This window comes from Haliotis rufescens, unplaced genomic scaffold, assembly GCF_023055435.1.
Source record: "Haliotis rufescens isolate VD_foot unplaced genomic scaffold, xgHalRufe1.0.p SCAF_7, whole genome shotgun sequence".
Lineage (NCBI taxonomy): Eukaryota > Metazoa > Mollusca > Gastropoda > Lepetellida > Haliotidae > Haliotis > Haliotis rufescens.
In genome coordinates this window covers 20,658,115-20,684,557 of record NW_025964361.1, presented here as the reverse complement: position 1 = coordinate 20,684,557, position 26,443 = coordinate 20,658,115, and the positions used below count along the sequence as shown (strand labels likewise).

General features: G+C 36.5%; 1 protein-coding gene and 1 long non-coding RNA gene across 3 annotated transcripts in view; one reads left to right on the top strand and one right to left on the bottom strand.

Annotated features, from left to right (window-relative positions):
• LOC124139821 (AF4/FMR2 family member 4-like) overlaps nucleotides 1–26,443 on the bottom strand; it is a 151,352-nt gene that overhangs the window by 38,379 nt on the left and 86,530 nt on the right. For both annotated transcript variants that reach the window (XM_046507173.2, XM_046507174.2), the window contains exon 9: nucleotides 21,386–21,441. In XM_046507173.2, the coding sequence (XP_046363129.2) occupies nucleotides 21,386–21,441 (56 nt within the window). The remainder of the gene's footprint in view (nucleotides 1–21,385; nucleotides 21,442–26,443) is intronic.
• Nucleotides 23,814–26,289, top strand: LOC125376120. The gene is made up of 3 exons (XR_007219032.1): nucleotides 23,814–25,601; nucleotides 25,943–26,003; nucleotides 26,248–26,289. It is a non-coding gene; the product is annotated as an uncharacterized LOC125376120 (long non-coding RNA).

Here is a 26,443-nt window from a genome sequence, read left to right as displayed (position 1 = left end):
GACTGTGGTATAGCTCCTCTACTTATCCTTGGATACAGGGGGTGAAAAGCCATGTTGCATTTTGTGGGGCCAAGTGTGTGTTAGAGTATTCCCTGTGTGTGTGTGTGTGTGTGTGTGTGTGTGTGTGTGTGTGTGTGTGTGTGTGTGTGTGTGTGTGTGTGTGTGTGTGTGTGTGTGTGTGTGTGTGTGTTTGTGTGTGTGTGTGCTCATTATCTCAAATAATGACTTTCAAATGAACTCATATTAAATTGAAAAATAACCAATCACTCAGTTTCAGTTTCAAATGTTAATCAATTCATCATTAATGGTTTGTGATACTATTAAATGCTGGTGATCAGTCAAATCAAATGACGTCAGTGATTCAATCAATGTACTTGTAACAAACTTTAACATTTCAAATAACTATTAACATAAGAAGCAGATATGAGAGTCAGATCAATAAATAACTAAACATGAAACTGCAGTCAAATTAGAAAATTCATACTATTGCAAAACTAAAGTCACCATGACAATCTTCTTTATTTCAATTTGAACAGAAGTTCATGTTTGATTTGCAGCATCTACATCTTGGAAGGTAAATATTTATAAGATACTTATTTCAGCATTAAAATAGTATAAACATATTGCTATGTTATTGTAAACTCATATATTAAGCATAACCTGAAAAAGAAAAATTATAATCAATCATTCTTTAGCTTCATACCTTTTGACTATCACAGTTAACAAACGTGATAACCGTGTAATCCATTTTCAAAGTACAAGTGCTTACAATATAATGTGGTGGTTCTGATTACACATTACTTCAAAATATAACATTGCTATGCGATAGATTGCAAAGAACAATGCAGAACGAAGTGTAGTTTATTTCACGATAAAACATCGTTCTATCATGACCTCATTTCTGGAGATTCAAACATGAGCTCACAACTTGATGACATCGTATATTGGACAAGGTTATTTTTTAGAGGGGAGTGTCTAGAGAGTTGTTCCCCATAGATGAAGCTGGGCAACACAGATAAACATGATGGCCAAATGATCGCATCCAAAAGCATGAGAGATATGACAATGGGTATTGGGAAAAAAGGTGCAGGTAATCAACGTAAGAATATGCAGGAAATACCCACCTGTGCTCAAAATGGACTAGTATCATACCTATCTCTTTATAATTATAGCTATATAATCTATTCATATTATCATAATCAGAGTTATCTACCCTTCAATGCAGTAGCTTACTTCTAAAATATGATGACTGTGACATCCACTAACATAAAATGACAAAATTATGTAAATGCAGACAGAAACATGCAGAGACCATAGGAAAACACCTGTTAATTACAATGGTAGATGACCTTGTCAACCTATCTCGTGTAAGTTGGGACTCCTGCTACCACACCTAGAAAGACTGCATCAAGCTACTTGGACACTATTTTGCTTGCAACTTGATGTCATATATATGACAACGTTATTTTTGAGAGGGGAGTGTCTAGAGAGTTGTTCCCCAGAGATGTAGCTGGCCAAATGATCGCATCCAAAAGCGAGAGAGATATGACAATCGGTATTGGGAGAAAAAGTACAAGTAATCAATGTGAGGATTGTGAGAATATGGGGAAATACCCAACTGTGCCCCTCTTGATTTTTTCTCCCAACTGCGCCCCTCATGATTTACACTCTCCTTTATTTCTTAAACAGTGTAGGTTGGCAGGCTTTTTCTCCTATCTGTTTCAGTATCCGAGCATCTATGCTGGAGAACAACTAAAAAGGGAGAAACTGATAGGGTCACTGCCTCAACTACTACATGAGGTCAGGTCAGTTAATCAGAATCACATCAATTATTTAGAAAGTTTCTTATTAATAAAAATCTGTCAACATGGTTATATAAGCATCTGACAGCGACAGTGGCAGCCTGTGATGTTCAGTCACTACTGGAACAGCAAAGGCAGGATTACTTCTTCTATCAAGGTAACTAGCTGTAATTTAATAACCTCTCACAGCTAAAGAAATATCCTTCATTAGTGAAACCCTCAATTCCAAGACAACTTGGGAATTCTCCCAAATGATATTATTGCATTTTTTGCAGCACTTGGCTTTCATGTCACGATCTAAACACAACTGATGTGTTCATCTCAGTGGACAGGTTTCGTGCATGTTAACATCTTGAAGACTAGGTTCAATCACTTAGGAATGAGCAAAACCTAAAATGTCCATTGCAAAATATTTTCATTGCAAACAGAAGAATTGTTTTGACAAACCTATCTTTCAGGATACTTGTTCTTTTCAGATGAAATACAGAGTTTACAGTTTCAGATCTGTAGAAAATATCCTGTAAATTATGAATAACAAACTTTCTTTTCAAGGTCTATTTGTATTCAGAAACTTATTCCTGGAGATAAATCTGATTAAAATCAGATCTTAGTGCTCGCTACTGTCACACAAATATCTAAGCACATCCAATTACAGGTCATGCCAGAATGACCAATCAGAGCGTTGCCTACGAGATTGAGAATGAAAGTATCAATGTATTTTGTAATCATGCAACCCCCAAAAAGGTTACACAGGGAATTTAGAAAGAAACGAATGTTTCCAACATTTGGAAGAGACTTTCAATTGCCTCTTGGAAGTACTGCCATACAATATCGACCATCCATTAGACATTACAGAATTTTCTTTTGTTCAGTTTTCAAATTTTGATTTGATAACATAAACCATAATTCAAAGCGCAGTCTGGAATGGAAGTCACCATTTTGAAACTAGTACAGCAAAAAGCTCGAGAAAGCTGCTTTCAGATTGGCCAATGTCTACTTCCTGTCAATTCATTGGTAGGTCAACATTTACGAAGGGTGGTTCTCACATGACCCATACTGGGACATGTCCATAGATCTTTTTTAAGCAATAGCGAGCACTAAGTTCTGATTTCAATGAGATTGCCTGAGGGTAAAACTAATAACATCTTGGATTTAAAAACACTATACTATTTCAGTACCATCATTGGATCCATGTTAATAACTGCAATAAATCTGTGAACTGTGGAAGTAAATGGGAGATATGCATGAGCATGAAAGTGCACCCTTTAATATACAGTCACCTGTCTAGAATCAATACCATGCACCAATAGTGTCACACAACACCCTGAAGAAACAGTAGTAACACAGAGGTCATGAGGACAAGTTACTTCAAAGTAGAAAATGACAGAGTAGCTGTCTGTGTCATGGTGCTGTGACACAGGCATTAAATGGCCATTATTGTTAATTAGTGCCTTCAGGTAACATATGTCTGTCTGACACCCTATCAGAAGTAACACATGGATGCCTTTCAGCACCAGTGTTTTCCATAGGGAGGATACAAAATTAAAAAGCTTCTGGGTGAAGATTCTATGTCCACCTTACACATGCAGTGTTAGCTTATATCAGAATTGCTTTCTCACCTGAAATTCATTTGAAACAGAGGACTCATTGTTCAGTTGTCTTACAGTTTACAGGGATTTACCTTTGGTAGGGGTGTCATTGGCATGAAAATGGGGGGTCCCCAGGTGATCACTGTATCAACAACACATACAATAACAGGTACATGTACTTGTGATACCTTATGCTTATCATAGATGGAGATTTCCTTGTCTGAATCACAACTTATTGACTGAGTGAAAATAATCAGATGCAACTCACCGAACTTTGATTGTATTTCTTATCAGAATAAAATATCAGTTCAATCTGATGTGCATGCTACAATTGAATTAGTCTCAATGAGACAACATTCATACTTATTTGCATCCCTGGGATTCACAGTGGATATTTTTTAAGATATCAATTCTCAATGTCTATGCATACAGTACAGAATGCAATACTTTCTATGCACACCATGTCATAGGAAGAAATTGATATACTGATTCATTTAGGGTATGGAATTGTAGTCTAATTCTTTATTCAGTACTTGTTTGGGCCTATGCCCCATGGAACAATTGTTGGTTGACAGAAGACAGTGTGACCAAACGGTGATTCATTGCGTGATGTACAAACATGGCTGTATTTCAAATTATAGATTTTTCTCGGTTTGAAATTTGATAATGTGGGATGGACATGAAACATCTCAGGAATATACTGCTGTTACATATGCATTACAAATTAACCAAAAACGATATTCGACCTCCACATAGCCCATGTTACATGCCTTGCAAATCCTCTGGTCTGTGAAAGGTATACTGGTATCATACATATGTGATGAATGTCTCCTATGTACATCGTGACACACTGACAGATTTACACCACCTCCCCCTAGCAGGCAGATGGGGTACAAAACATTACTCTCTTCTCCATGCATGAATGTAAATAATTTACATCAGAATTCTTAATACTGCCCACTCATTGTAATGAACTCTACCACATTTGAAGCAAAGGAATTCATATTTTCTGCTGCCATTAAAAATGAATAATTCATAACATCAAGACTAAATTTATCAAAGACTCCACTTATGCATAGACCTTACTGTGGTGTAGGGTTTGCCATGATTTTCCATCTCAAGTTTCACAAAGAAAAAGAGCAAAATATCATGGAATATGAACATGGAACAAATGGGTGGAGATAAAACCATGACTAACTCCTCACTGAAGATCAAGTGTGCCAACCAGTTCCAGTGAGACAGAAACATGGTTTCAAACTTCAAACAAGGATGTTTCAAATACTTTTCATATTTCATCTGAGCACAGGTTAGTTTCTTGCAGCAGATTGCAACTGACCTACAGTGAATGATTTATTGTTATTTCTTTGATCGTTTCTCAGTTTGATCATTCAGTCATTTTGCATCCACTATAGTCTAAACGTTTTGCCTCTTTTATCACAGTCCCAAGGAGAAATACTGATCATCAGTCAGTAATCCAGATAAATCAGTGTGTTACTACTGAAATATACAGTGCAAACTGACCAAAAGGAGTACAGCATCATAACACATCCTAAGTGAACCTCAGCAACTACATTTCAATGCACATGCAGCAGCAGCAGTACCATCAATCCTGTCCAAACTCTTCATCACTAACAAAATGAAATTAATCAAACCAAACCTCAAAGTGCTGGTTAACTATTATTTCACATCTTTTACAATGCAATCACTTGACAAGTCATGCTTTCCCTTGCAAACCAATTCGCTACCTGAAACAGCCACTAAAAAACTTGCATATGCTAAAATCATTTGTCCAGGGATTTCATTTTGTTTGAGAAGCCATTGATTTTTCTTGCTGCTGTAAGCCTCTATATGCAATTGAATCAATCTTGTTCAGTTGTCATTAACTTGATGAGCAACAAGGAAAGAAAACCTATAGCAGGAAAGTGAAATGACTATGTGTGATAACACATATCTTCGAGAAAACAAATGATGATGGGTTAACACAAAGTCCAAACTTCAGCTCACCCATCTGTGCCACATATTTCAACCAGACTGTTAAACATTTTTATGAAGACCTCAATATAATGAAAGCGATCTTCATCTTAAACGAACTTCAAAATGTTGGTTAAATTGTCAATCATTTCAATTTTCTGTTGTTTTTCTTTCATGTTCTGGTGCTGTTTAGATTGTTCACCTATTACACAACACATTAGTTACACGATTTAGATAGTTCTACCTCAATCAGGAAGCTGTGGCTTATGAAGAGAGCAGGAAACCTTGCATCCATCATGTCATCCCTTCATGAACACACAGTTTACCAGTCACACAAAATCATCTCTCAAAGTGTACAAGGACAAGACATAACACAAGAAAGACAAGTATTTGTCACAGAGTGACGAAATATCCCCCGCCTGTACACCATAGTACCAAATATGAAGACAATCCAGCGATTAGTTCTTGAGATATTGTGGCAACACCGTTTTCCAACTCAAAAAACAGATTTGCCTGCTGTGACCTTGAAAATGGGGATAGGTCACCAAATCTGACAGGTGTATGCGGTGTCTGTATATACACTATAGTTCCAAATATGAAGACAATCCAGCGATTAGTTCTTGAGATATCGCGGCAACACCGTTTTCTAACTCCAAAAGCAGATTTGCCTGCTGTGACCTTGACAATGGGGTCAAGGTCACCAAAACCGACTGGTGTCTGCGGTGTCTGTATATACACCATAGTTCCAAATATGAAGACAATTCAGTGTTTAGTTCTTGAGATATCGCGGCAACACCGTTTTCCTACTCCAAAAGCAGATTTGCCTGCTGTGACCTTTAAAATGGGATCAAGGTCACCAAAACCGACTGGTGTCTGCGGAGTCTGTATATACACCATAGTTCCAAATATGAAGACAATCCAGTGTTTAGTTCTTGAGATATCGCGGCAACACCGTTTTCCAACTCTAAAAGCAGATTTGTCTGCTGTGACCTTGAAAATTGGATCAAGGTCACCAAAACCGACTGGTGTCTGCGGAGTCTGTATATACACTATAGTTCCAAATATGAAGACAATCCAGCGATTAGTTCTTGAGATATCGCGGCAACACCGTTTTCTAACTCCAAAAGCAGATTTGCCTGCTGTGACCTTGACAATGGGGTCAAGGTCACCAAAACCGACTGGTGTCTGCGGTGTCTGTATATACACCATAGTTCCAAATATGAAGACAATCCAGTGTTTAGTTCTTGAGATATCGCGGCAACACCGTTTTCCAACTCCAAAAGCAGATTTGCCTGCTGTGACCTTTAAAATGGGATCAAGGTCACCAAAACCGACTGGTGTCTGCGGAGTCTGTATATACACCATAGTTCCAAATATGAAGACAATCCAGTGTTTAGTTCTTGAGATATCGCGGCAACACCGTTTTCCAACTCTAAAAGCAGATTTGTCTGCTGTGACCTTGAAAATTGGATCAAGGTCACCAAAACCGACTGGTGTCTGCGGAGTCTGTATATACACCATAGTTCCAAATATGAAGACAATCCAGTGTTTAGTTCTTGAGATATCGCGGCAACACCGTTTTCCAACTCTAAAAGCAGATTTGTCTGCTGTGACCTTGAAAATGGGATCAAGGTCACCAAAACCGACTGGTGTCTGCGGAGTCTGTATATACACCATAGTTCCAAATATGAAGACAATCCAGTGTTTAGTTCTTGAGATATCGCGGCAACAAACAGGTGGGACGTACGGACGGTCGTGAATACTATATCCCCCGCTTCGCGCTTTCGCGCGGCGGGGGATAAATACTTGCTTCTAACTGAACAGATGTCATACCCACCTAAGCCCCCATCAAAATGTAACTACCACATCTGGGAACAAAGCTCAACAACAAAATATTTGATAATGGAAAACAAATCTACACTAGTAAACCAATGCATGTGTTCCCAGTGAACTTTTTGCCAATCAATTCTCAGTGTTTTATGTTATGAGAAACAATTTACTGAGTTATTACCAATCAATTTCTAGGTGTGCTGCAATGAAGATGCAATGTGTTGACAATATCAGGGATTTGTGGAATCAAGTCAAGCTGATAGCAGGCAATTAATGGAACCATTAACTAGACATCTAGTCCTACTGGTAAGCCCCAACAGAAATCAATACATTCAAACTCAGACTGCTGCTGCTTTAGATGAGATCCTTGACCATCATCAAATAATACCATTCCATGGCATAAGCTATTCCTTAAAAGATTACATATCTACACATAATTGTTTCTTGTAACTTGACAGCAGTCACAGGACAGCTGCAAAGTGAACATTGACAAAAGATTGAGTGAGTTGGGTTTATCGCCGCTTTTTAACAGTATTACAGTTATATCACGGCATGTCAGCTTAATGTGGGAGGAAAGCCCGAAGTGATGCAGGTCTCAGACGTTTACCACTTCGGTGAAACCCAAGAGCACGGGTATGGTGCTGACAAACCTAGAAACATAATTGGGGTGAACCGGGATTCGAACCCACAATTATACGTTTCTGGCTTGTCCAGGGGACACAACTCTGCACACCCGTGCCCCCCATTGACAAAAGAAACAGTGTTAGATATACAGAAAACGAAACGAAATATGGTCTATGAAGGTCTGTTTCTCAGGTAACAATGCAGGACTAGGTGTTGGGAATTCCAAGTAACACCCTCACAGTATTTTACAATAGCTGGTAGACATGCAACACTGGCCACACAGCACATAATGACACCTTGTGCAAAGATGCTTTATCCCTCAACACATTACATGTACTTCATCAAAAAGAGCCTAACTTTCATTGGCACCTACTACAGACCCCATGAAAGAATTATTATGTTCAATTCTTGTTCTTTTCACTCATCAGTAGGATAGAAGGAATATTTACGCAAAGCAGTTTTCTTACAATTTACACAGCTGTTAGTATAACTGCCCAAATTATGTTTCCTTATAGCAGAAGACATCATTGTGCATTTCAAAGATCAAAAGCCCATGAAGATCCAGGATAGACCCATGCTTGTCAAAAGAGGTGAATAACAGTATCGAGTGGTCAGACTCAGTGACTTGGTTGATGTATAATAATTGCCGATTGAAGCTCATGACGTCAATCACTTGATTGTCTGGTCCAGACTCAATTATTTACAGACCACTGTCATATAGCTGGAATACTGCTGAGTGTGGTGTTAAACATAAAAACAAGAATGATCCAAATATAAAAAAGGTAGGACGTGTGTCAAGAGACAGAAATAGTATTTTAACAAGATACTTATATCTGTAACTGACATGCAGACCAACTATCATATTACGAGTTGGATGTCATCAATTTGTCTGCTACTGTATGTCATTTTACACCTGCACTCCCTTCCAGTATTACTGGTCTACTCTGGACCACACACAGAGAGAGGAATAATAATAGTAACACATAGCTTGAGTAATATTCAGAATGAATGTGATCCTGCAAGTATACCAGTCCTAAAGGAAAGCTTCAGAATGAAAGCTCTCAATGGCAAGCTTTCTCTCTCCGTGCTTGTAATATACCTCACCAGACAAGCATTAAGTTGTGAACCCTTCTGTACCATATCTAACCAGACCTAATCAAACATAAGAAGCTTATGTACAGCAAAATCATACAATAGAGGATATGAGTGTATAGGATAGCAGGACTAGCAAATGACAGGAAGATAACTTACTTATGTGGGTTATCAAATCTTGACATTGATACAGGTATGCACTTAGCACATGCTTAGGACTGGTCACTTACCAACGACTGCAAAAAGACTCTGACATTGACTTTAAACATGTCATATCTACAACTGACTGAAATCACCAACAAATCATCACCATTTCTGCCATCACACAAAAAATGGGAAATCCCAACAGTCAATGTATATCTTTTTCATCAATATTCATGTTTCATTCAAAGAATCCAATTACGTGCAATGGGGGTTCACAAAGTTATCAAGTACAGCTTGAAGATTAACATTACAGGACTCCAGTGGGTGTAAACAGTTGTCTGTTCAGAGCTCCAACCTCCAATAGCAGGCACTTGGTCACTTGGACAGGACCTCTTACTGGTGTTTGTGGAACCTCCTGCCCACATTGCCATTAGGTAATGGACACATAAAAACCACATAAGCCATCCAGTCTAATCAGTGTTCAATTTCCATTGCCCACTATCCTGATTACAGACAGTAGTGGTAAATAACACAAAGTTTGCCAGACTGTTTATAGCCTTGCATTACAAAATGTCCAGTCCTAGTTCAGGATGAACAAGCCGATTAATCTCTGCACGAAGACATCACTGATTTGTCTGAACTGTTGTCATGTGAACAAAAGAATTATTAATTTCTTCAACAAAGACATAGATTCTGTCTTATGAATTAGTAAGCATATCGAGTGAGTGAAAAGTGCATAACATTATATTACAGTAATATCCCTGCAGTGAACACAAAAATGCACTTAACACATGGAACATGTAAGGAATCAAACCTAGATCTTCAGCATGATGAGCAAATGCTTTAACTCCACAGCCTACAAACACATTGACAAGAACATGATACTTGAAACAAACTGTTTCACACTGTTCAAGTAAGAATCTAGTTTGGAGAAAATTAGCATATTGGGCCATACACATAAACATCAGAATGGATTTGCAAGCACAAATAGACCCTTCCAGACAATCATCCACCCACATTATATACCTTCCATATTGAACAGAAATACATGATTTAAAACGATCATGCAACATAAATCATCCAAAACATCAAATCACAATTCAGTGAATTCTTTTTTTTCTATTCAATGAGAGAGGTATTGGATTCTTAAACATGTCAATCACCTGCACCAAATCACTGCGCCTTGACTCACAGGTCAAAATTAAGTAGAATACAATTTCCATTTAGCGGATTTGCCTGTACTTTAAATATGACAAAAGGTGTTCACATGTGCAAGTGATCAATTAGCATGACGAGATCAGAGTTGTGGTCATGTCTCCTTGGAAAGACTTCATTCTTCAATTCGTCTCGGTAGGTGGGCGGGGGGAAAGAAAAAAAGAAAAGCAATTCTAATTTTTAAAAATCAGTTTTCTCTTCCACAACATGTCTGCTGGTATAAAAAAAACAAAAAATGGTTTAATGTTTTATGAGAGCCTGCAACACAGCTGTTGCTTTAAAACAATGCAAACCTGACAAATCAAGCGGGAAGACTGTTTTGCATCTATGCATCCTATAGTTATTATATATCTATTCAGGAATAACAAGAAACTTTATTTTGATTCCTAATAGATGTTTACTTCTGTGGGTCCTTATTTTAAAATATTTTTGGGTGCAATATGCCATCAGTTCATTGTCAGGATAAAAAATAGGAGCAAAGTCTAAATTATATCTTCCCATTTCAACAAAATCTGCAAAGCTTGTATAAAAAAGTGGTCTTACGTGCAATCAATCATGGAGGAAAGTCACAGATAATTACTTCTAATTCACAGATCTGTTATAACAATAAATAATTCCAGTAAGCTACATGAACTCAGTCATTCTTTGGTATATATGTATCACTCAGCGGGGCCTGGCACAGGGTCAAGACAACTGCTTGGTGGTCTAACAAGCCACAGAGCCACAGCAAGAGGGTTTCGGCTGATTAACAAACTGATACACGAATTGTTTATGTCGGTGATGGGTGGGCCATGCACAAGCTTACACAAACAAGTGGATGAAGCACAACTGTGTCTGATTGCACATAGCTGTCTGTTTTGCTCCAGTGTACTTGACTACATGAAGCATAAAAGTTTCTTTGAATAGTTCTCTTAAACATGTCATAACACAAGGTCCATATCCTTTATGAAAATCACCCTATGCTCACATTGTGCAGTTGTTGACACTGAAATAAAAACAATCTTGTTGATAATGAAAATGTGAGGTTGGAAAGAGATACCAACAGAGCTTAGTGCAGAAGAGTAGGAACTATTTCAACTGTTCGAGACTTGATCGTAAGATGACATACTCACAGATAATTCTCTCTGATTCCCACAACATTGACACATACAGCTGTTGTTTTGAAGGATAACAGTTTCCTGCGTGTCATAAACACCTGCTCTTGTATTTTCAATCACCAGAACTCTCCATACAAAGATATGAATTGGTTTATAGAACCTTACAACAGTAGTACATTTATAGCATGCATTGTTACTGTAGATTGCCAAATCTTAAGGCTGAGTAACAAAGAAAATTGATAAAATGATGAGGATTATCAAAAAGAAATGGCCAATCATTGCTACAAGTACAACCATCAATTGCATATTTCAGAATCAAGTTAGAAACAAGCCCAAGTAAAGTTCTCTTTGTATAAAATGTCATGGAATTGGCATATCAGCAGTCAATCTGTGTAATTAATGACTATTGGAGTATACAGTGAATACCATCCCCACTACTTACTTCCAGCAGTAAGGGGAAATTCACGTGTAATTGACACCCTGGATGGCCCTGTATTCACACTAGTGTTTTCTCTTTTGGTCTTGTCTAGACATTGATTAGGGTGGATGAGTGATGACACATCCAGTAAAGTCAATGGATAATTGATACCAGAGCTGCAAAGAACTTCAGGCCAAGGTTAACTGGCTGGAATTGTTTATCCGGACAATCCTGCAAGGCCCTAAGGGAAATGCAATCAGAAGGCATGCATCTGGTGTCACTGACAGTGCCAACACCAGCAGAATGAGAATCACGTACTACCCAGGATTTACACTAATCTGGTGGAATCATCAAATTCATCACAGTGATCTCACAGTCTTTGACCTATAACTGTCCAGCTGATGCATAAACAACCACAAAAACTATCGGTAAATACCATATATATAGTGTATTTACTAGCAGGCTATGTAATTTCATGTCATAACTAGATTTTGTTTCACCAACAAATTATTCCGTACTGTCTGTATGAGCTACATCAGTGTATGTATGTGTGTTGATAGAAAAGAAAAACTTATTATAAACTGTAGAATGAATTGAAATTCTTTCTTATTTCGACATACAATAATGTTTTTGTTTGTAGATTTTCAAATATTCCAAACATTGATGTAAATTGACTGAAGTTAGCTGTGTAACATATATGGAGAACTGACCTTTACCCTGTTCAAATGGCTATTTACAATGTTGTCTGCAAAGAATATTTAAAAATTTTCCTTAAATTCTATTCGTTGTTCACTTTTAATTCACCTCTACTTATGATTTCACACAGTCATCCTTATAGATGCTGAATCAATAGCTTTTCACCTACATAACTTTAATCCATGTTTTAAAGCAGTAGGGAAGCTCACTTTATTCATCTCTGCAGGTCTTTGATGGCAGTATTTCTTTTTAGAGTGAGGATGAAGATAAATGGCAGATCTCAGTGGGATTACTGTGCCTCCAAATGTTGATCGATTGCAAATGTCTACTGAGATGGATCACACTCTTCCACAATCCCATCCAAAGTAAAATCTCATTGAATATAACATTGGCAAATCCTTATTTGTTTCAGAGTCAATTTGGCCTATCTATCTGTGCAGGGTAATCTACATGCTGATACAGACAAGAAGACAGCTCAGGATGAGGAAGCCATCATGAATTTTACTCTATCTCAAACTCTGATATGCTAATTCAAACCAGAAAGGGGCTTTTTCAAACATGTTCTCCACTGTGTGGCAACACTTTCCAATCCTAAAATAAATGCAAGTCAACAATGTTATGATGTGTATTCTCAGTCACTGAGAACAACATCAAATCTGGAATATGTCATACAAACCGTAACCTTTCACAAAGTAAATTTTACATACTTATTCTTCTGGTAAAAAACAAACTGTCCTTTGATTCTGTTTCAACATAAGTAAGTATCAGTGAAGGAATTGGAGATGGAGCGAAGTATGAAACACATAAATCCAAAGCAGTGAATTCTTCTCAGCCTGGGAATGTCATAAACCAATGTTAATTGCTGGCCCAACCTTTATTCACATGCAACTTGCAGTTCTAGACATGCTAATTAGACAACATGCTTGTAAGCAGGGTCAATGTGATACACATTTCCGACACTGACACTCAGCAGGAAATATTTGCACTGCTCTGGCCCTACTACAGCTTGTACATCACTGTGTGCAGCAAGTGAACTAACTCTCACTGTCAGAGCAAGAGTCACTGAGATAAGTTGCCATTTGAAAACACACTACAAAACCCACCAATAGTGATTGAGTCCACTGTGTTGTTTTAATTTAAGGATCTTCAGAAGCATTTTAAACAAAAATCATCATAAAATGACATATCCCCCCGGCCCCAACATATTAAAAAAAACAAATCATCTGACTGTTACCTTAAGATAAAAAATCACCAGACATGTTGATTTACCGTTTAATTGTAATTTTTGGTCTGGTTTTACATCCAGGGATTAAGATTACCTTGCAGATTTTCTTGTAAGCTAAGCCAGAAACAGCAATCAGCTGTACACATCTTTTCTTGGAATCTACCAGTGATTCGGTTCAAATGTACCCAATGATATAACTTTAAAGGATTTTGATGCAAAGATCTGGAAAAATTGTATCTGAAATTATTTTTTTATCAGGAATAATATATTCCAATATGTTATTTCAGTTGCAGCTTTTACTAAATAATTTAAAAATAATAATAACCCAAAGCATAGCACTTTGGTGCAGCTGATCACTATTGCCGGTTACTTTTGTTCACATGGAACAATTGGATCAGTCACCGTCGAGGCTCTACGCATGTGATCACGAGAAGTACATGTTGACATAGAATCGTCAAACTACAACAAATATGATTTTTAATGAGTCAAAGTATGGCATTTATGATATATGTATCCATTCTCCGTCAACTAAAGTTCGTTTCAAGGCGTCAATAGCGGTAATCTGACCATGGTTGCTGTTAATAACAGTGAGCTGTGCGATCTTCCGATCGTTTCACACACAATTTCACCGAATTTATTAAACAATATTAAAAGGAATTTGGAATAAAATTAATGAAATAAGTTACAAACATAAGTCCAGATATACAATAAACCCTTTTAATAACCAGACAATGTAATTACATGATTAATTTGCATACTTCAGTATGGATTTGTAGAAAAATATTGAAATTTGAATTACGCTCTGGAAACGAAATGATTATGGACGGACAGACGGACGTGCCAACCAGTCCTTGTTTTGGTCCCTTAACACCGAGCACCAAAAGAGTAACAACAAGTACTATCCTTTAACGTCTTTTGGTATGACGCGCCAGGACCACAGAGGCGGTCCCGGACACACAGACACGTCTCAGGAGCAATATGTATTATAAGTATGATAATATTGAAGACTTCACTTTCCATAGCATTAAGGTAAAGGACAACACAAAACAATATTCAATGAATGCCTTTGGAGCAAATAATAATATTGAGTTAATTGTTAAACAAAATGTTTGAAAGCTAAAACATGAACACCATAAACCAAGAGAAAATGTGAAGACTGTTCCAAAATAGTAAACATTAAAAAGGAAATTCAATGTCATAACTGATAAGAAAATCCATACATTACAAACAAATGCTTTCAGACAATGGAACAACACATTACTACTTCAACTCTCACATTGCAAAGGAACAGCTTTCATGTCAGCTTCCATCCATGACACCACAGATCAGCAGGATGGTCAATTTCACTACAGCACTTTCAAGATCAAAGAATAGGCTTTCAGTTTCACATGAAAGCTCATAATATTCTACATCATAACTGGATACTGACAAGCATACTGAGTGATAAGAGCATGCATTTTAGAGCTAAACATAGAGAAATGTAAATATGCCATGTATGTCAGCGGCAATGGTGGAGTGAGTTTGTCAGCCATCATGAAGAGATAGTGGGCAGACAGGAGGTGGGTGGGATATTTTCTTTGGACACACAGGGACTGTCATCAGCAAACATGTAATACTTGTTTGTCAATCTTTCATTATTATGTTCACATATACCAGACAAATTGTTACAAACATACAGGACCTTAATCCATGTTGAATTTCTTAATAAACAGCTTTTTCCATGTTTTAGATAAATATTATGAATTTTGTGACTTATGAAATAATAATTCAGACAATATACATGTACATTTAAGTACATAAGAAATAATGTTCCAAATTAATATGTTTAAATTTAAACTGGGATTCTGCTATATGTTTATATTCAAAATTTACCAATCATGTTCGCTCTTCTACTCAACCAATTAAGCAATTTATCACCTGGAAACCTGTGAAATTAAAAAAGAAATATTTGCATTTTTTCAAAGAGCATATTCTGAAGAAAACATTTCTGATAAGATAATCTATCACACAATGCAACATTTAATGTGATTCTGTGTAACCTTAATAGAGAAACAGAATTTTAGCATGTCTTTAGAATTGTTCTATTGAAAATATCTTGATTATCTATCATTGCAATTTTCTTATTTTCTAGTCACATACAGTTCATGTCTGCATTCTTTAGACCCCCACCCCCACCAAATCCAGTGGTTAATAGCACAACCAACCATCCTGGCCATTGTGATAGGATGACGCACAACCACATCAATCATCTAGCTGGCGTCTATGACAGGAAACTGGTGACTTGAACATTTCCCTTTCCCATTTCCCTTAAAAACTAGGTATTAGGGGGGGCCTTGATAATCTGAAATACTGAATATTAACAATAATTTACTCACTAGTAATGTGAAGGTATTCCTTACATATCTCCCTCCTTGGTAGTAATGGTGATCAAGTACATCTATTTGCCTGACATATCCATTCTGACAGTAAATCAACCCAAGCCTTCTGTATTGCCCTGACTCCCTAGCACCATTACTCCAAGACACTTTCTCTCCCACACTTACACCCACACATGACTGGCTGCCTGTCATGTCATCTGGTATCGCTTCAAGCACACATTTACACTGACAACACTGGTTGCTCATATACACAGCTTTTCAAACATCAGCAACAACAGTAATCACATACTTTTGAAACACAATACTCTCAATAATAGAGAAGCCTAAACTGTAACCTCGGCCAATAAATCAGTACATCCAAAACCAGCATCTTCAGATATGACCTGGTCATGACAGTCATTGACATTAATCAAGTAAACTGACAGATTTACCAGTTAACAGGAATATTGACACAATAACAGCATCTGGGCTGTACTATTGAGTATGTGAAGTATGAAGCACTGTTCACCTAGAGGAGGTGCCTGTGCTGAACCAGTGCATGCTTGTTTTATGGAAACATGACTGCTCCCTGTTGTCAATCCAACCAAGCAGGGGGTTCAGATCAATACCTGTCTTTGTCTGTTAAATCAGTCTCATCCACATCATATGGTCCTCCTATCTCTAACCAGCATAACTGCTAATTAACTCAAGGAAACAGTTGAATTCAAGGTAGTGCAACACAATACAATTTGATTTTAATCTCTTTGATATTGACCCAGTCAGGGTTCATGTACTGTCTTTATTCAATTACGATGAATGTCTTCGCAAGTTCTTATTGAGATTGGTAATATTTTCATGGGTCTTCTCATCATGAAGATAATTATTTCTTTCATGTTTTCAACATGTGTGTTTCAGAAGGATGTGCGGTGAGACGAGGTGAAATGGGGTTTAATGTCACGTTCAAGATTGTTGCACTTATATAGCGATGTGCTTTTGTGTGTGCGTACTAGTACAGACCACACTTTATTTTATAGTGCTAGTCCACTGAGATACCATGCCGCAGTTGAACATGAATACCCCACTCAGTCACAGTATACAGACTCCGAGCCTACAAGTCCTTCTTTTAGCCACTGTGCAAGGCAGGGTAACAACAAGTACCATTTCTTAACGTCAAACTCCTGACCTTCCGCTCTCCAGGCCCATGCTCTACCACAAGACCACAGACACGGTCTGTTTCAGAAGGAAAAGTCATGAAGCAACAAAGAGGCACATCTGGAAACAGACCATGCCAGTGACAGTTTAAAGAGATATGTCAGTTATTGGGGTACATCAGAATCTCCCTTACCACTAACATCAACTTGATATAGACAGGCAAGCATCTCTGTGTCAAGATTTTCGAAACGATGTTAGCTACAATTAATGTTAACAACTTGCGTTCAAAGATAAGATATCTTAAGTTTAAGATAAGATAGATTTTAGAAACTATCGTAAACCTGTCGCAGATCGTACAGAGCTATGGAGCCTTTGGTAACTCTGACAGAGAACTCATTTGTGTTAGAGACTGAAAAGGCGGGGTGTTTCCCAGTGACGTCAAGTGGATTTCCTAGCCACTAGCAATAACAACATCGAGAAGTGTTTGTTTGTTGTTTAACGCTGCACTCCGCAATACACATGGAGAAGTGACACGGAATTCAGGATCACATTGTCAGGTCACACTGTTTACCACGCAACTATTTGAGTAACATTCCGTACTATCCTGTATATGTCCTACATGTAGACGTTTTGTTCTTATGATAAAAGATGACTACTATTCGTGTGCCATGCAAAGGCATTTTTCAAACCCAATCAATAAGTGTTGTGTTACCACAATATAGCTATTAGAATTGAAATAATGTGCAAAAGAGATACTTCACTATATTCCCTTCAAATTATCCTCTCGCGAGCGTGCAGTACTTTATGTCAACACATTGCGTACAAAGTCAAATCACAATACTGCTTGTTTTTTTCGTGTTTACATGAAAAGTCAAGTTTATAGAAAAAACACCAACATTATACCTGGAAACACTCAAAACAAAAATTGTTCAGGAAGCAGTGCAACCACAAGCGAATTATAATGACAATTTACGGTTCTTTTGTTATTTACATATCCAATATACTTCACGAATAAAAAAAGCACTCAAATACAATATCAAGCTATTTGTTTTTAGAAGGTGTAATTTTTCTTTTTATTCTATCTAGATCCATATTTTTTATCAAAATTTGAAAGTGACATTAATTTTCACTTACAGAGGGAGATAATTTAGGAATTGTCAAGTTATGTTCTCATGGAAAATGCCACAAGTTAACATGAACATACATATAATGTAGTCCTTTTCTATCCCTTTGAATTAAGGAGAGCTTAAACTGATTATTCCGCAAAATTCAAAGATTATTGTTGTGAAAATGTCTATTTTATATTGATCAATAAATTTCATTCAATAAACATTTTCTGCAAAAAATATATTGGAAAGTGAATTTTGGACTGTTCAAAATACGTTACTTTTTGACCATATTAAAAACCATAACTAGCATGGGAACCCTCTTTTTTATTGATTTTTTTTAATCACCATTCTCGAAAATACAATACAATATGAAACTATGTGCTTAACTTTTGCTGTCAAAATATCCATAAATTGCTATATTTAATGGAATATAGTCTGTCTTACAGACCCTGATACAAATATATATCAAATACAGCCCATGCAAGTCTATAATGTTTGGCAAGTCTAGATTACTACTGAAAATGAGTCTCAGGGCTCCCTTTTATTATATTTTTATTAAGATAATTGAACAACTGTTTTTTTCTCTATAATATCTTTATTTCAGAGACTAGATGTTAGTCTCAATGGAATACATCTATGGCGTTAATCACCTGTTTTCAAAGAATGCAATTATTCAACAGACAATATTTAATTACTTGTTATGAAATATTTTATTTTTCTTTCAATAAAATAGATAACTTTGGTGTTGTTTTCAAAACGAAACAAAATACAATTACTTTTGCTAGAAAAACATTAAATATACTCTTTATACAAATATACTATATAAACGTATTTGATCATATGTATTTCCTTGTCAAGGTCACGGTCACTACCATAGCCTGCTGACACCTTCCGTTTTTTTCCTTCCCAAATTATCGAAAAGGTATGTTTTGTGTATCTTGGATGGAGATAAAATAAACTTACCACAGGTATGGGTCTATATTAGATTTATGACAATCTTGCGATATCTTATCTTAGGCTACCATCATTTTGAAAATCTAGGCCCTGACCCATAAATACTAAAAGGAAAGATGTCTGTAATTAATGTCACCAATGAAATTAACTACCACCTTCTAAACTGGCACTGGTTGCTAACAAATCACATCATAGCCTTGGTTGTGACTCTAATGGACCCTGAATAAGAACAAAATTATTTCTATATTGCCAAATCACAGCATAGAAGAACCTACATTTCCACTTCATATGAATATCCCAACATGGAATACAAGACTGGACTTCACAAATTGAAAAGAATGTCAGAAATCAGAGGCAGGCTTTTTGCATGAACAAAAATGAAACTCAAAAATTGTTTGGCATAAAATTAATCAAACTGAACATTTGTTTGTTTAATTGTTGTTTAACGCTGCACTCAGCTATATTCCTGATATATTACTGCAGTCTGTAAATAATTGAGTCTTGACCAGACAATCCAGTGATTGACATCATGCACAGGAGCCACTGGGCTGCCAAATCACCAGATCCCTCATAGGGAGATTTCTTATTTAATATTCATTAATAATCATCTCAACATACAAATTAATAATACCAGTTCCTCACAAGATTACAAAAAAAAAAGAATTTCAGGAAGTGAGTTGGAGGTAAAATTTCAGTATCATATTAATGTTATATTGGAATTAATCTGACCATAAGACATATATTTCTGAGGCATATTGATATTACATATAAAAATGTTATTATTTGTTTGAATGAGTGGACAGGTATGAGATCACATACAGCACCACCGTCATAGTATTTTTTTCCATTCGCTATGGTTTAATAAATGTCATTTCTGGTGTCAGGTGTAAACTGTCTTTATTCATCTCTTACAGAAACACTCTCTTATTATGCTGCATAAAATTATTTGAAACCCTGCAGATTGTCTCCATCCACAATGGCTGGGCGACATTTGGTAATCAATATTTAACAAATGTGATGTATAGTGCGTAATACAAATTATATCTTGTTGAAACTGACACGCTGCAAGTAAATTGCTATTTTCCATCATATACTCCAGTTTTGAGCCGAAACTATCAGATTCAAATAACTAGTCATGATATCTAGATGAGTTTGGCCCAACTTGATATGGTGTAGTTTTCAATCATGCTAAATGTACAAGCTAGCCATTGCTGCAACCAGGACAATATTGATTATTATTCTACAGATCATAATCCGCAATTTCATCAGGCAAACTTGCCACAAGCAACATGTATCGCCTTTCAATAACCAATCTTTTTATCAAACTATCATAAGATTCATAACAGACAACTTTCATAGCGTACCACTAAAATTGTTCTTCCGTCATAAAGACATCCACAAGTTAAATAGTTAATGACATTATTTTTACCATAACCTAACATAATCCTCCCCAACAAATCATAACTTAACTGTTACATTTGTCTGTAGCATGAAAAATCAGAATACGGAAGCATAATTACTTAATGTTCAACATACGAGATACAATAAAAAATTCATCTAAAATAACATAATACATCATCAAGGTCCTAAACCATGAAATCTTTTCTTAATTTCAAAAATCAAAATTGAAATGGCTTCAAAATGCCTACAAATATGCAAGCACTGTGTCTAACTTGTATGAATGCCTAGCTTTACGATCAGCAGTAAAGATGTGTAGTCAGGCCTGTCTAGCAACTTGACCTTAAATCTATTACAGGAAACTGAACATAAACAAAGGAAGCAGCTGGGATTTATGACTATCACACAGTTATAATAGTATGTACAGCCTACAGTGTGTGTCCACTCACATACACAAGGCATACTGTGACAAAAGTACACCACTTGGCATAGTCAGTTGGTGGTCTACCTCCGTCATTGTTTGCAGGATCAAAAACATCAACAAACACTTACCTCACCTTATGGGTTTCTTCCTCTTCCTAGGTTAGTAAAGCTTGTTTAGTCTACCATACATTTGTAAACAGCGAGCTTGTAAAAGTAACTGCTATCCTAAATGGTTTTGTGTCGCCATAGAAACAAATGTGAATGGTTTGAAGGTGGAATGAGGACTTACCTTTTCTTAGTAGCTATCACGCTTGGGGCTTTAATGGATGGGATATCCATGGGTACCTGAAGGTAAGATAGGAACAAAGTGTCATTTTTAACAAACATTCCCCATAGAAAGTAATCCTGAATCGGAAACTCTGCCGGAAATCCACAACACAGTCACGGTGTGCCCTTAGAACAAGTCATTTGCCACACTAAAAATATGAGATGTGGTCGCGTTCATTTCCTCCAAAGGGGGAGACAGGGTGGTATGAGTTTCTCAGAAATTAAATGGGTGGGGTAATTGCAGGGGCTTGTGCTGAGCCTGAGAGTAAATAGAGCATGCACAAAATGAAACTGGGAAAGTGACATGGAATTTTGACTATGATCTTCGTGTTTTGTCACTTGAATGAGTGTCATGCCAGCTATCACCCCTCCCTTTGAGTGGCCATGCTAGGTATGCTAACCCAGCTGCTAAACAAAGATTGAGCTGGGATATCTTGTAGCAGTTTAATAACACATAACTCCAGTGGTTTTCGTAACAGGATAGCACAATTTCCTTTTCCACATTTCTTCATTTTAGCACTAAATTTACAAACAATTATTAGCACATGAACATACCTGTCTGTGAGACAACCTATCAATTGACTTTTCATGTTGGCAGACAATACTGATATATTATTTCTCTTGTCTATATTTAACATTATAATTTCTATCATGTACAATTTATTAATATTAGGCTTTTCATTTCTTGTTAAAAAACTCCACCACACATCATGGCCTTCTTTAAAAATGATTCCATTATTAAAACTGTAAATATAAACGGAAAAAAAAAATTTGAAATGGGCTTTGAAAAAGATATGTACTATATTATTTACATTAAATTCCCATATCAAAGTATTATGTTTACCATGTTAAATGACAAAATAGTCTGGTTAGAGAGCAGAATTTGGAGACAGTGAATGTCTTGTGAATCTCAACAAGCATCTTCATACATTAGAATGGAAACCAGACAACATAAATATATTAACAACTCTTTTTCTATCTAACATTAGGAAACAATTTGAAATGTTCTTCACAAAACTGTGCTTTCACATTATTGAGAACTAATGCACAATGTGTTTCAAAACTAGACTGAAAGCTAATTCTAGACTTTAGGTAAATTAATATTGTGAAAGAAACATCCAATATTGCCATCTAGCAGTCCCATACAAATTCTGTGATTGCACTACCGTTGAAAGATTTGCAGAAAACACAACTTAGAAAAGCAGAAAAGTCTCGGAATGTGCACTTTTTATTCAATCAATACAAAAAATTTCCTTCAAACTTTATTATCAAATTTTGCACTTGAATTATGCCCCCAAAAATTGAACATGTGATTCAACATACAAAATATGAATCCTGCAATGACATTTGCAAATCATTCTCATCATAAATGTTCTTGTGGTAATATGACAAGATAAACTATGTTTACATCTAACCTAGAAATAAATAGCAGTGACACTATGCATATTTATTGGCATAATTTTATGTATTACCAAATAACAGTTTATAATGATACTTAGCAGAATTAATTGTTTTGGATTTGGATTCGAGGTTTTGAAAGATGAGTTTGTATTAATTTTTTAGGGGGAAAAGGTTATGTTTTTACTGCAGAATTTAACAAAGAATGTTGTCATTCAACCACCAAATTTTTGGATTTATACCGTAGTGAGAAGAGTATTTTTGTTGCCATCCTGTCATATGTTAAGGATAATTTTGATTTTGCCCCTAAAATGAGAAGACAAAAACAATTCAGACCCAAAAGCAACACTTACCTACCCCACTAAGTTTAATGAGGATATCTTTAAGGGTTTATTTTAGCTTTGCCCTGGTCACAAGTGAATGTGCATAATGCCACAGTCAGCAATATGACTATGAACAACATCAACACTGTGGTGTTCCAATGACACACAATCAGCCAGCTTGCACATACAGTTAATCCTGATCCTCATTTGCTGGTGGTACTTTGGACTCAATCTACCCTAAAACCTCGAAGGTGCTCCAGATTCAAGACCAGTTCTTACTTTATGTTCTTCAAAGGACAGAATGTACAAATCATGCCAAATTCAATATACCACTTAGTGAATAAACGTGCAAAGTTCCAAAAAGACATTGCTGGCGATTTCATAGTTCTGCTCCAGAAACAAAAAGAGCCAAGCGTATTAGCATGAGTGAAAGTTAGTTTTCAATCAGCAATAAATGGGCCTGAACAAGGCAGATCAGTGCTTGATAAATGAGTAACCTCCCAGGTCATTGGGGTACAAAGATGATCAGCCTTGTCAAACATCACAACTATCACATTTTCTTGTTAGCACAGCTTTACATGCATTAGGCATTGGGGATCTATTCTATTCAAGCAAATTTTTGAAATTACAAAGGACATTATTAACCAACATGCATGAAAAGATCATTCATCACTTTGTCAAACCATTTTTTTTGTGCATGCAGTGGTTTTGCCACTAATGGTATTCTCCAGCTGAGACTTGTCACTCAACTGATTAATGACAAATTGCTTCAAATTTTTCCATTGAAATTAATATTAACTTTAGATTTTATACCAATGGGTAGTCAATGTAATCTTGAAATCTAGCTATAACATTATTTTTCAAGGTGCAATCCAAATGATTAACGTAATGTTGATTCCGCTTTCAAGGACAAAGAAAATGCATTCCTTTCAATCAATAAAAGCAGCGGAGACACACAATTTATGCTGTCTCATTGTTTTTCTTTCCAATTCCAGATTAATTTATGTGACATATCTATCTAAAATCTCTGAAAAATTAAAGTGGGACAAAATGTCCAGACAAGCTGAAAGTAACTTATTCCTCTATTGCATCAGACTGCCAGTCAAAGTGTCATCCATTTCTAAATGTAAGATCTATTTTAGTCTCCCTTGCCCAAGTTGTGACAAGTCACTCCACCCCCACACAAACTTTGAAACTAGCACCACTTAAACAATGTCATGGAGGACCTGATAGATGCACAAATACCAGCTAGTCTCATTTCAGTAACTAACAAGCCATTCATTTCTTAAACAATGAGGATAATCAACAGCCTATGGGGAGGAATCATATCACAGAATGCCTGCCGTGCTAGCTTCATTGTGACTAATTATGAATGAGTCCCATCTAATGAAACCCATCACATGCCTTATGCCCTTCCATAGCCAAGTTTTAGGAGTGAAGATAAGATTTTGTTGAACATGTGAAGAATTAGTGTTTGGGCCAGTTTACATAACTAATGTTGCATGTCCAATGTTCATTCAACACAGGTCAGGAGTAACAAGGCACTGGCTTATCATCCTGGTCCCAATGCTTGGGTCAGCAAGTGGGGTAGTTTTCAGTATTTACTTTAAGATCAAAATACTTACTGATGAAAAATCATGCCATTCTTTTTGTTTTGAATTTATGGCCTTCTAATAGTTCATCTATGGTCATCGAAACAGCTGTAAACATTTCTGTGGCACTGAATTATGAATTTGGTATCAATATTCATACATTTTTATCGATAGAGCACTGACATTAACCCTTTCGCCCCGACTGCCCGATTTATCGGGCAGCATAAACCGTGTCCCAGGACCCGGCTGCCCGAAAAATCGGGCGGCTATTGTCCAAGCCCCAGACACGGCTGCCCGATAAATCGGGCGGCGCGACCGTGTTTACAAAATCGCTCTTTCAACTTCCTTTCTCGTGTGTAATCTCGTTCTAAATATGGAAACAAGATCTACACGTGATTGACACGTCATTCGATGGAATTTCCCAGTCTTTTTGGCGCGAAAATCGCGAATGTCACCTGTTTTCGCGACAGGTATTTTTCTCGCTTGAATCGTAAATCTAGCGTAAAGGCGGCCAACTACGATTCGGATAGCGATCAGATGACTAACAACGACTCTATCGGGAATAATAATGTGTTTGATTTGAATAATTTACGTGAAGGGGAGAGGGAATTTCGTGAAGATTTTGGTGAAGATTTTGACTGTTTCGACGAGATGTCCCCCCCCCCCCCGCGCCAAGAACGGTGGAGACATGAGGGATTTTGAAGAGGCGACCGGACTCAAGAATATATATTGACACGGTGAGTGAAATATCGTGCTATTGACTTTTTCCAACTGTTTTACAATGATTCTGTGTTTGAACAGATTATCAGTGCGACGAATGAGAATGCAGCCTACAGGTGAACGAGTGATCACAACAACAACAAAGGTGAATGGCATGACGTATCTCTTTCTTTTTTTTTAAATTTAAGTTTCTGATCGCAATCCGAATTGTAGTTTGCCGGTTTGTCGTATGTCCTTATATTTCACTCAATTTGAATAAAATTTATTTCCATATTCATGTTTGTTTTCTTGTTTTTTTACATCTTAATTTAAATTTTAGTAACTGTAATGATTATTTATTTATTAATTGATGTAATAAAGTACTCATCTAATTTATTATGCAGTTGTAAATAACAGTGTATTGTAAATATGTTATCACAACTTGTATATTTGCAGAACTTGAATTTACGATCTTTCCATCCTTTTACAATTTTTCCCTCCTTTCAGATCAATCTGTGATATCTTCTCTGTGATGTCATTCTTATAGTAGCTGTGGTTCAATGTTCAGGTAATGTGATAAATTACTATTTAAAAACTTAAAAACTTAATTTTTGTTTCAAATCCTGAAAAAGAACAAAATAAATCAAATATTTGTGTTTTTACCTGTGTTAACGAGTTAACCTGCGTTAACAAGTTTACCTGTGTTAACGAGTTTACCTAAGAGGCTGTAAGTGTATCATAAGTAATATGTGACATCAGTATAGAAAACAAAGTCAGTACCAAGAGTTGTAAACTTGTTTATTTGTTTACAGATGTGCATGAAGAGAATTTACCTGTAACACCTGGGATTACCTGTGCCGTCCAAGATGACAAGACCACTGTGTTATGTTTACCTTGTATCTGTGATTTATTTTTGTGATTTTTAATACAATTTGAGCCAAAATTCATTGTCTGTTTTCATTTTTTCAGTGTTTTCAAGTTTTATTTCACTTGTAAACACCTGTAATT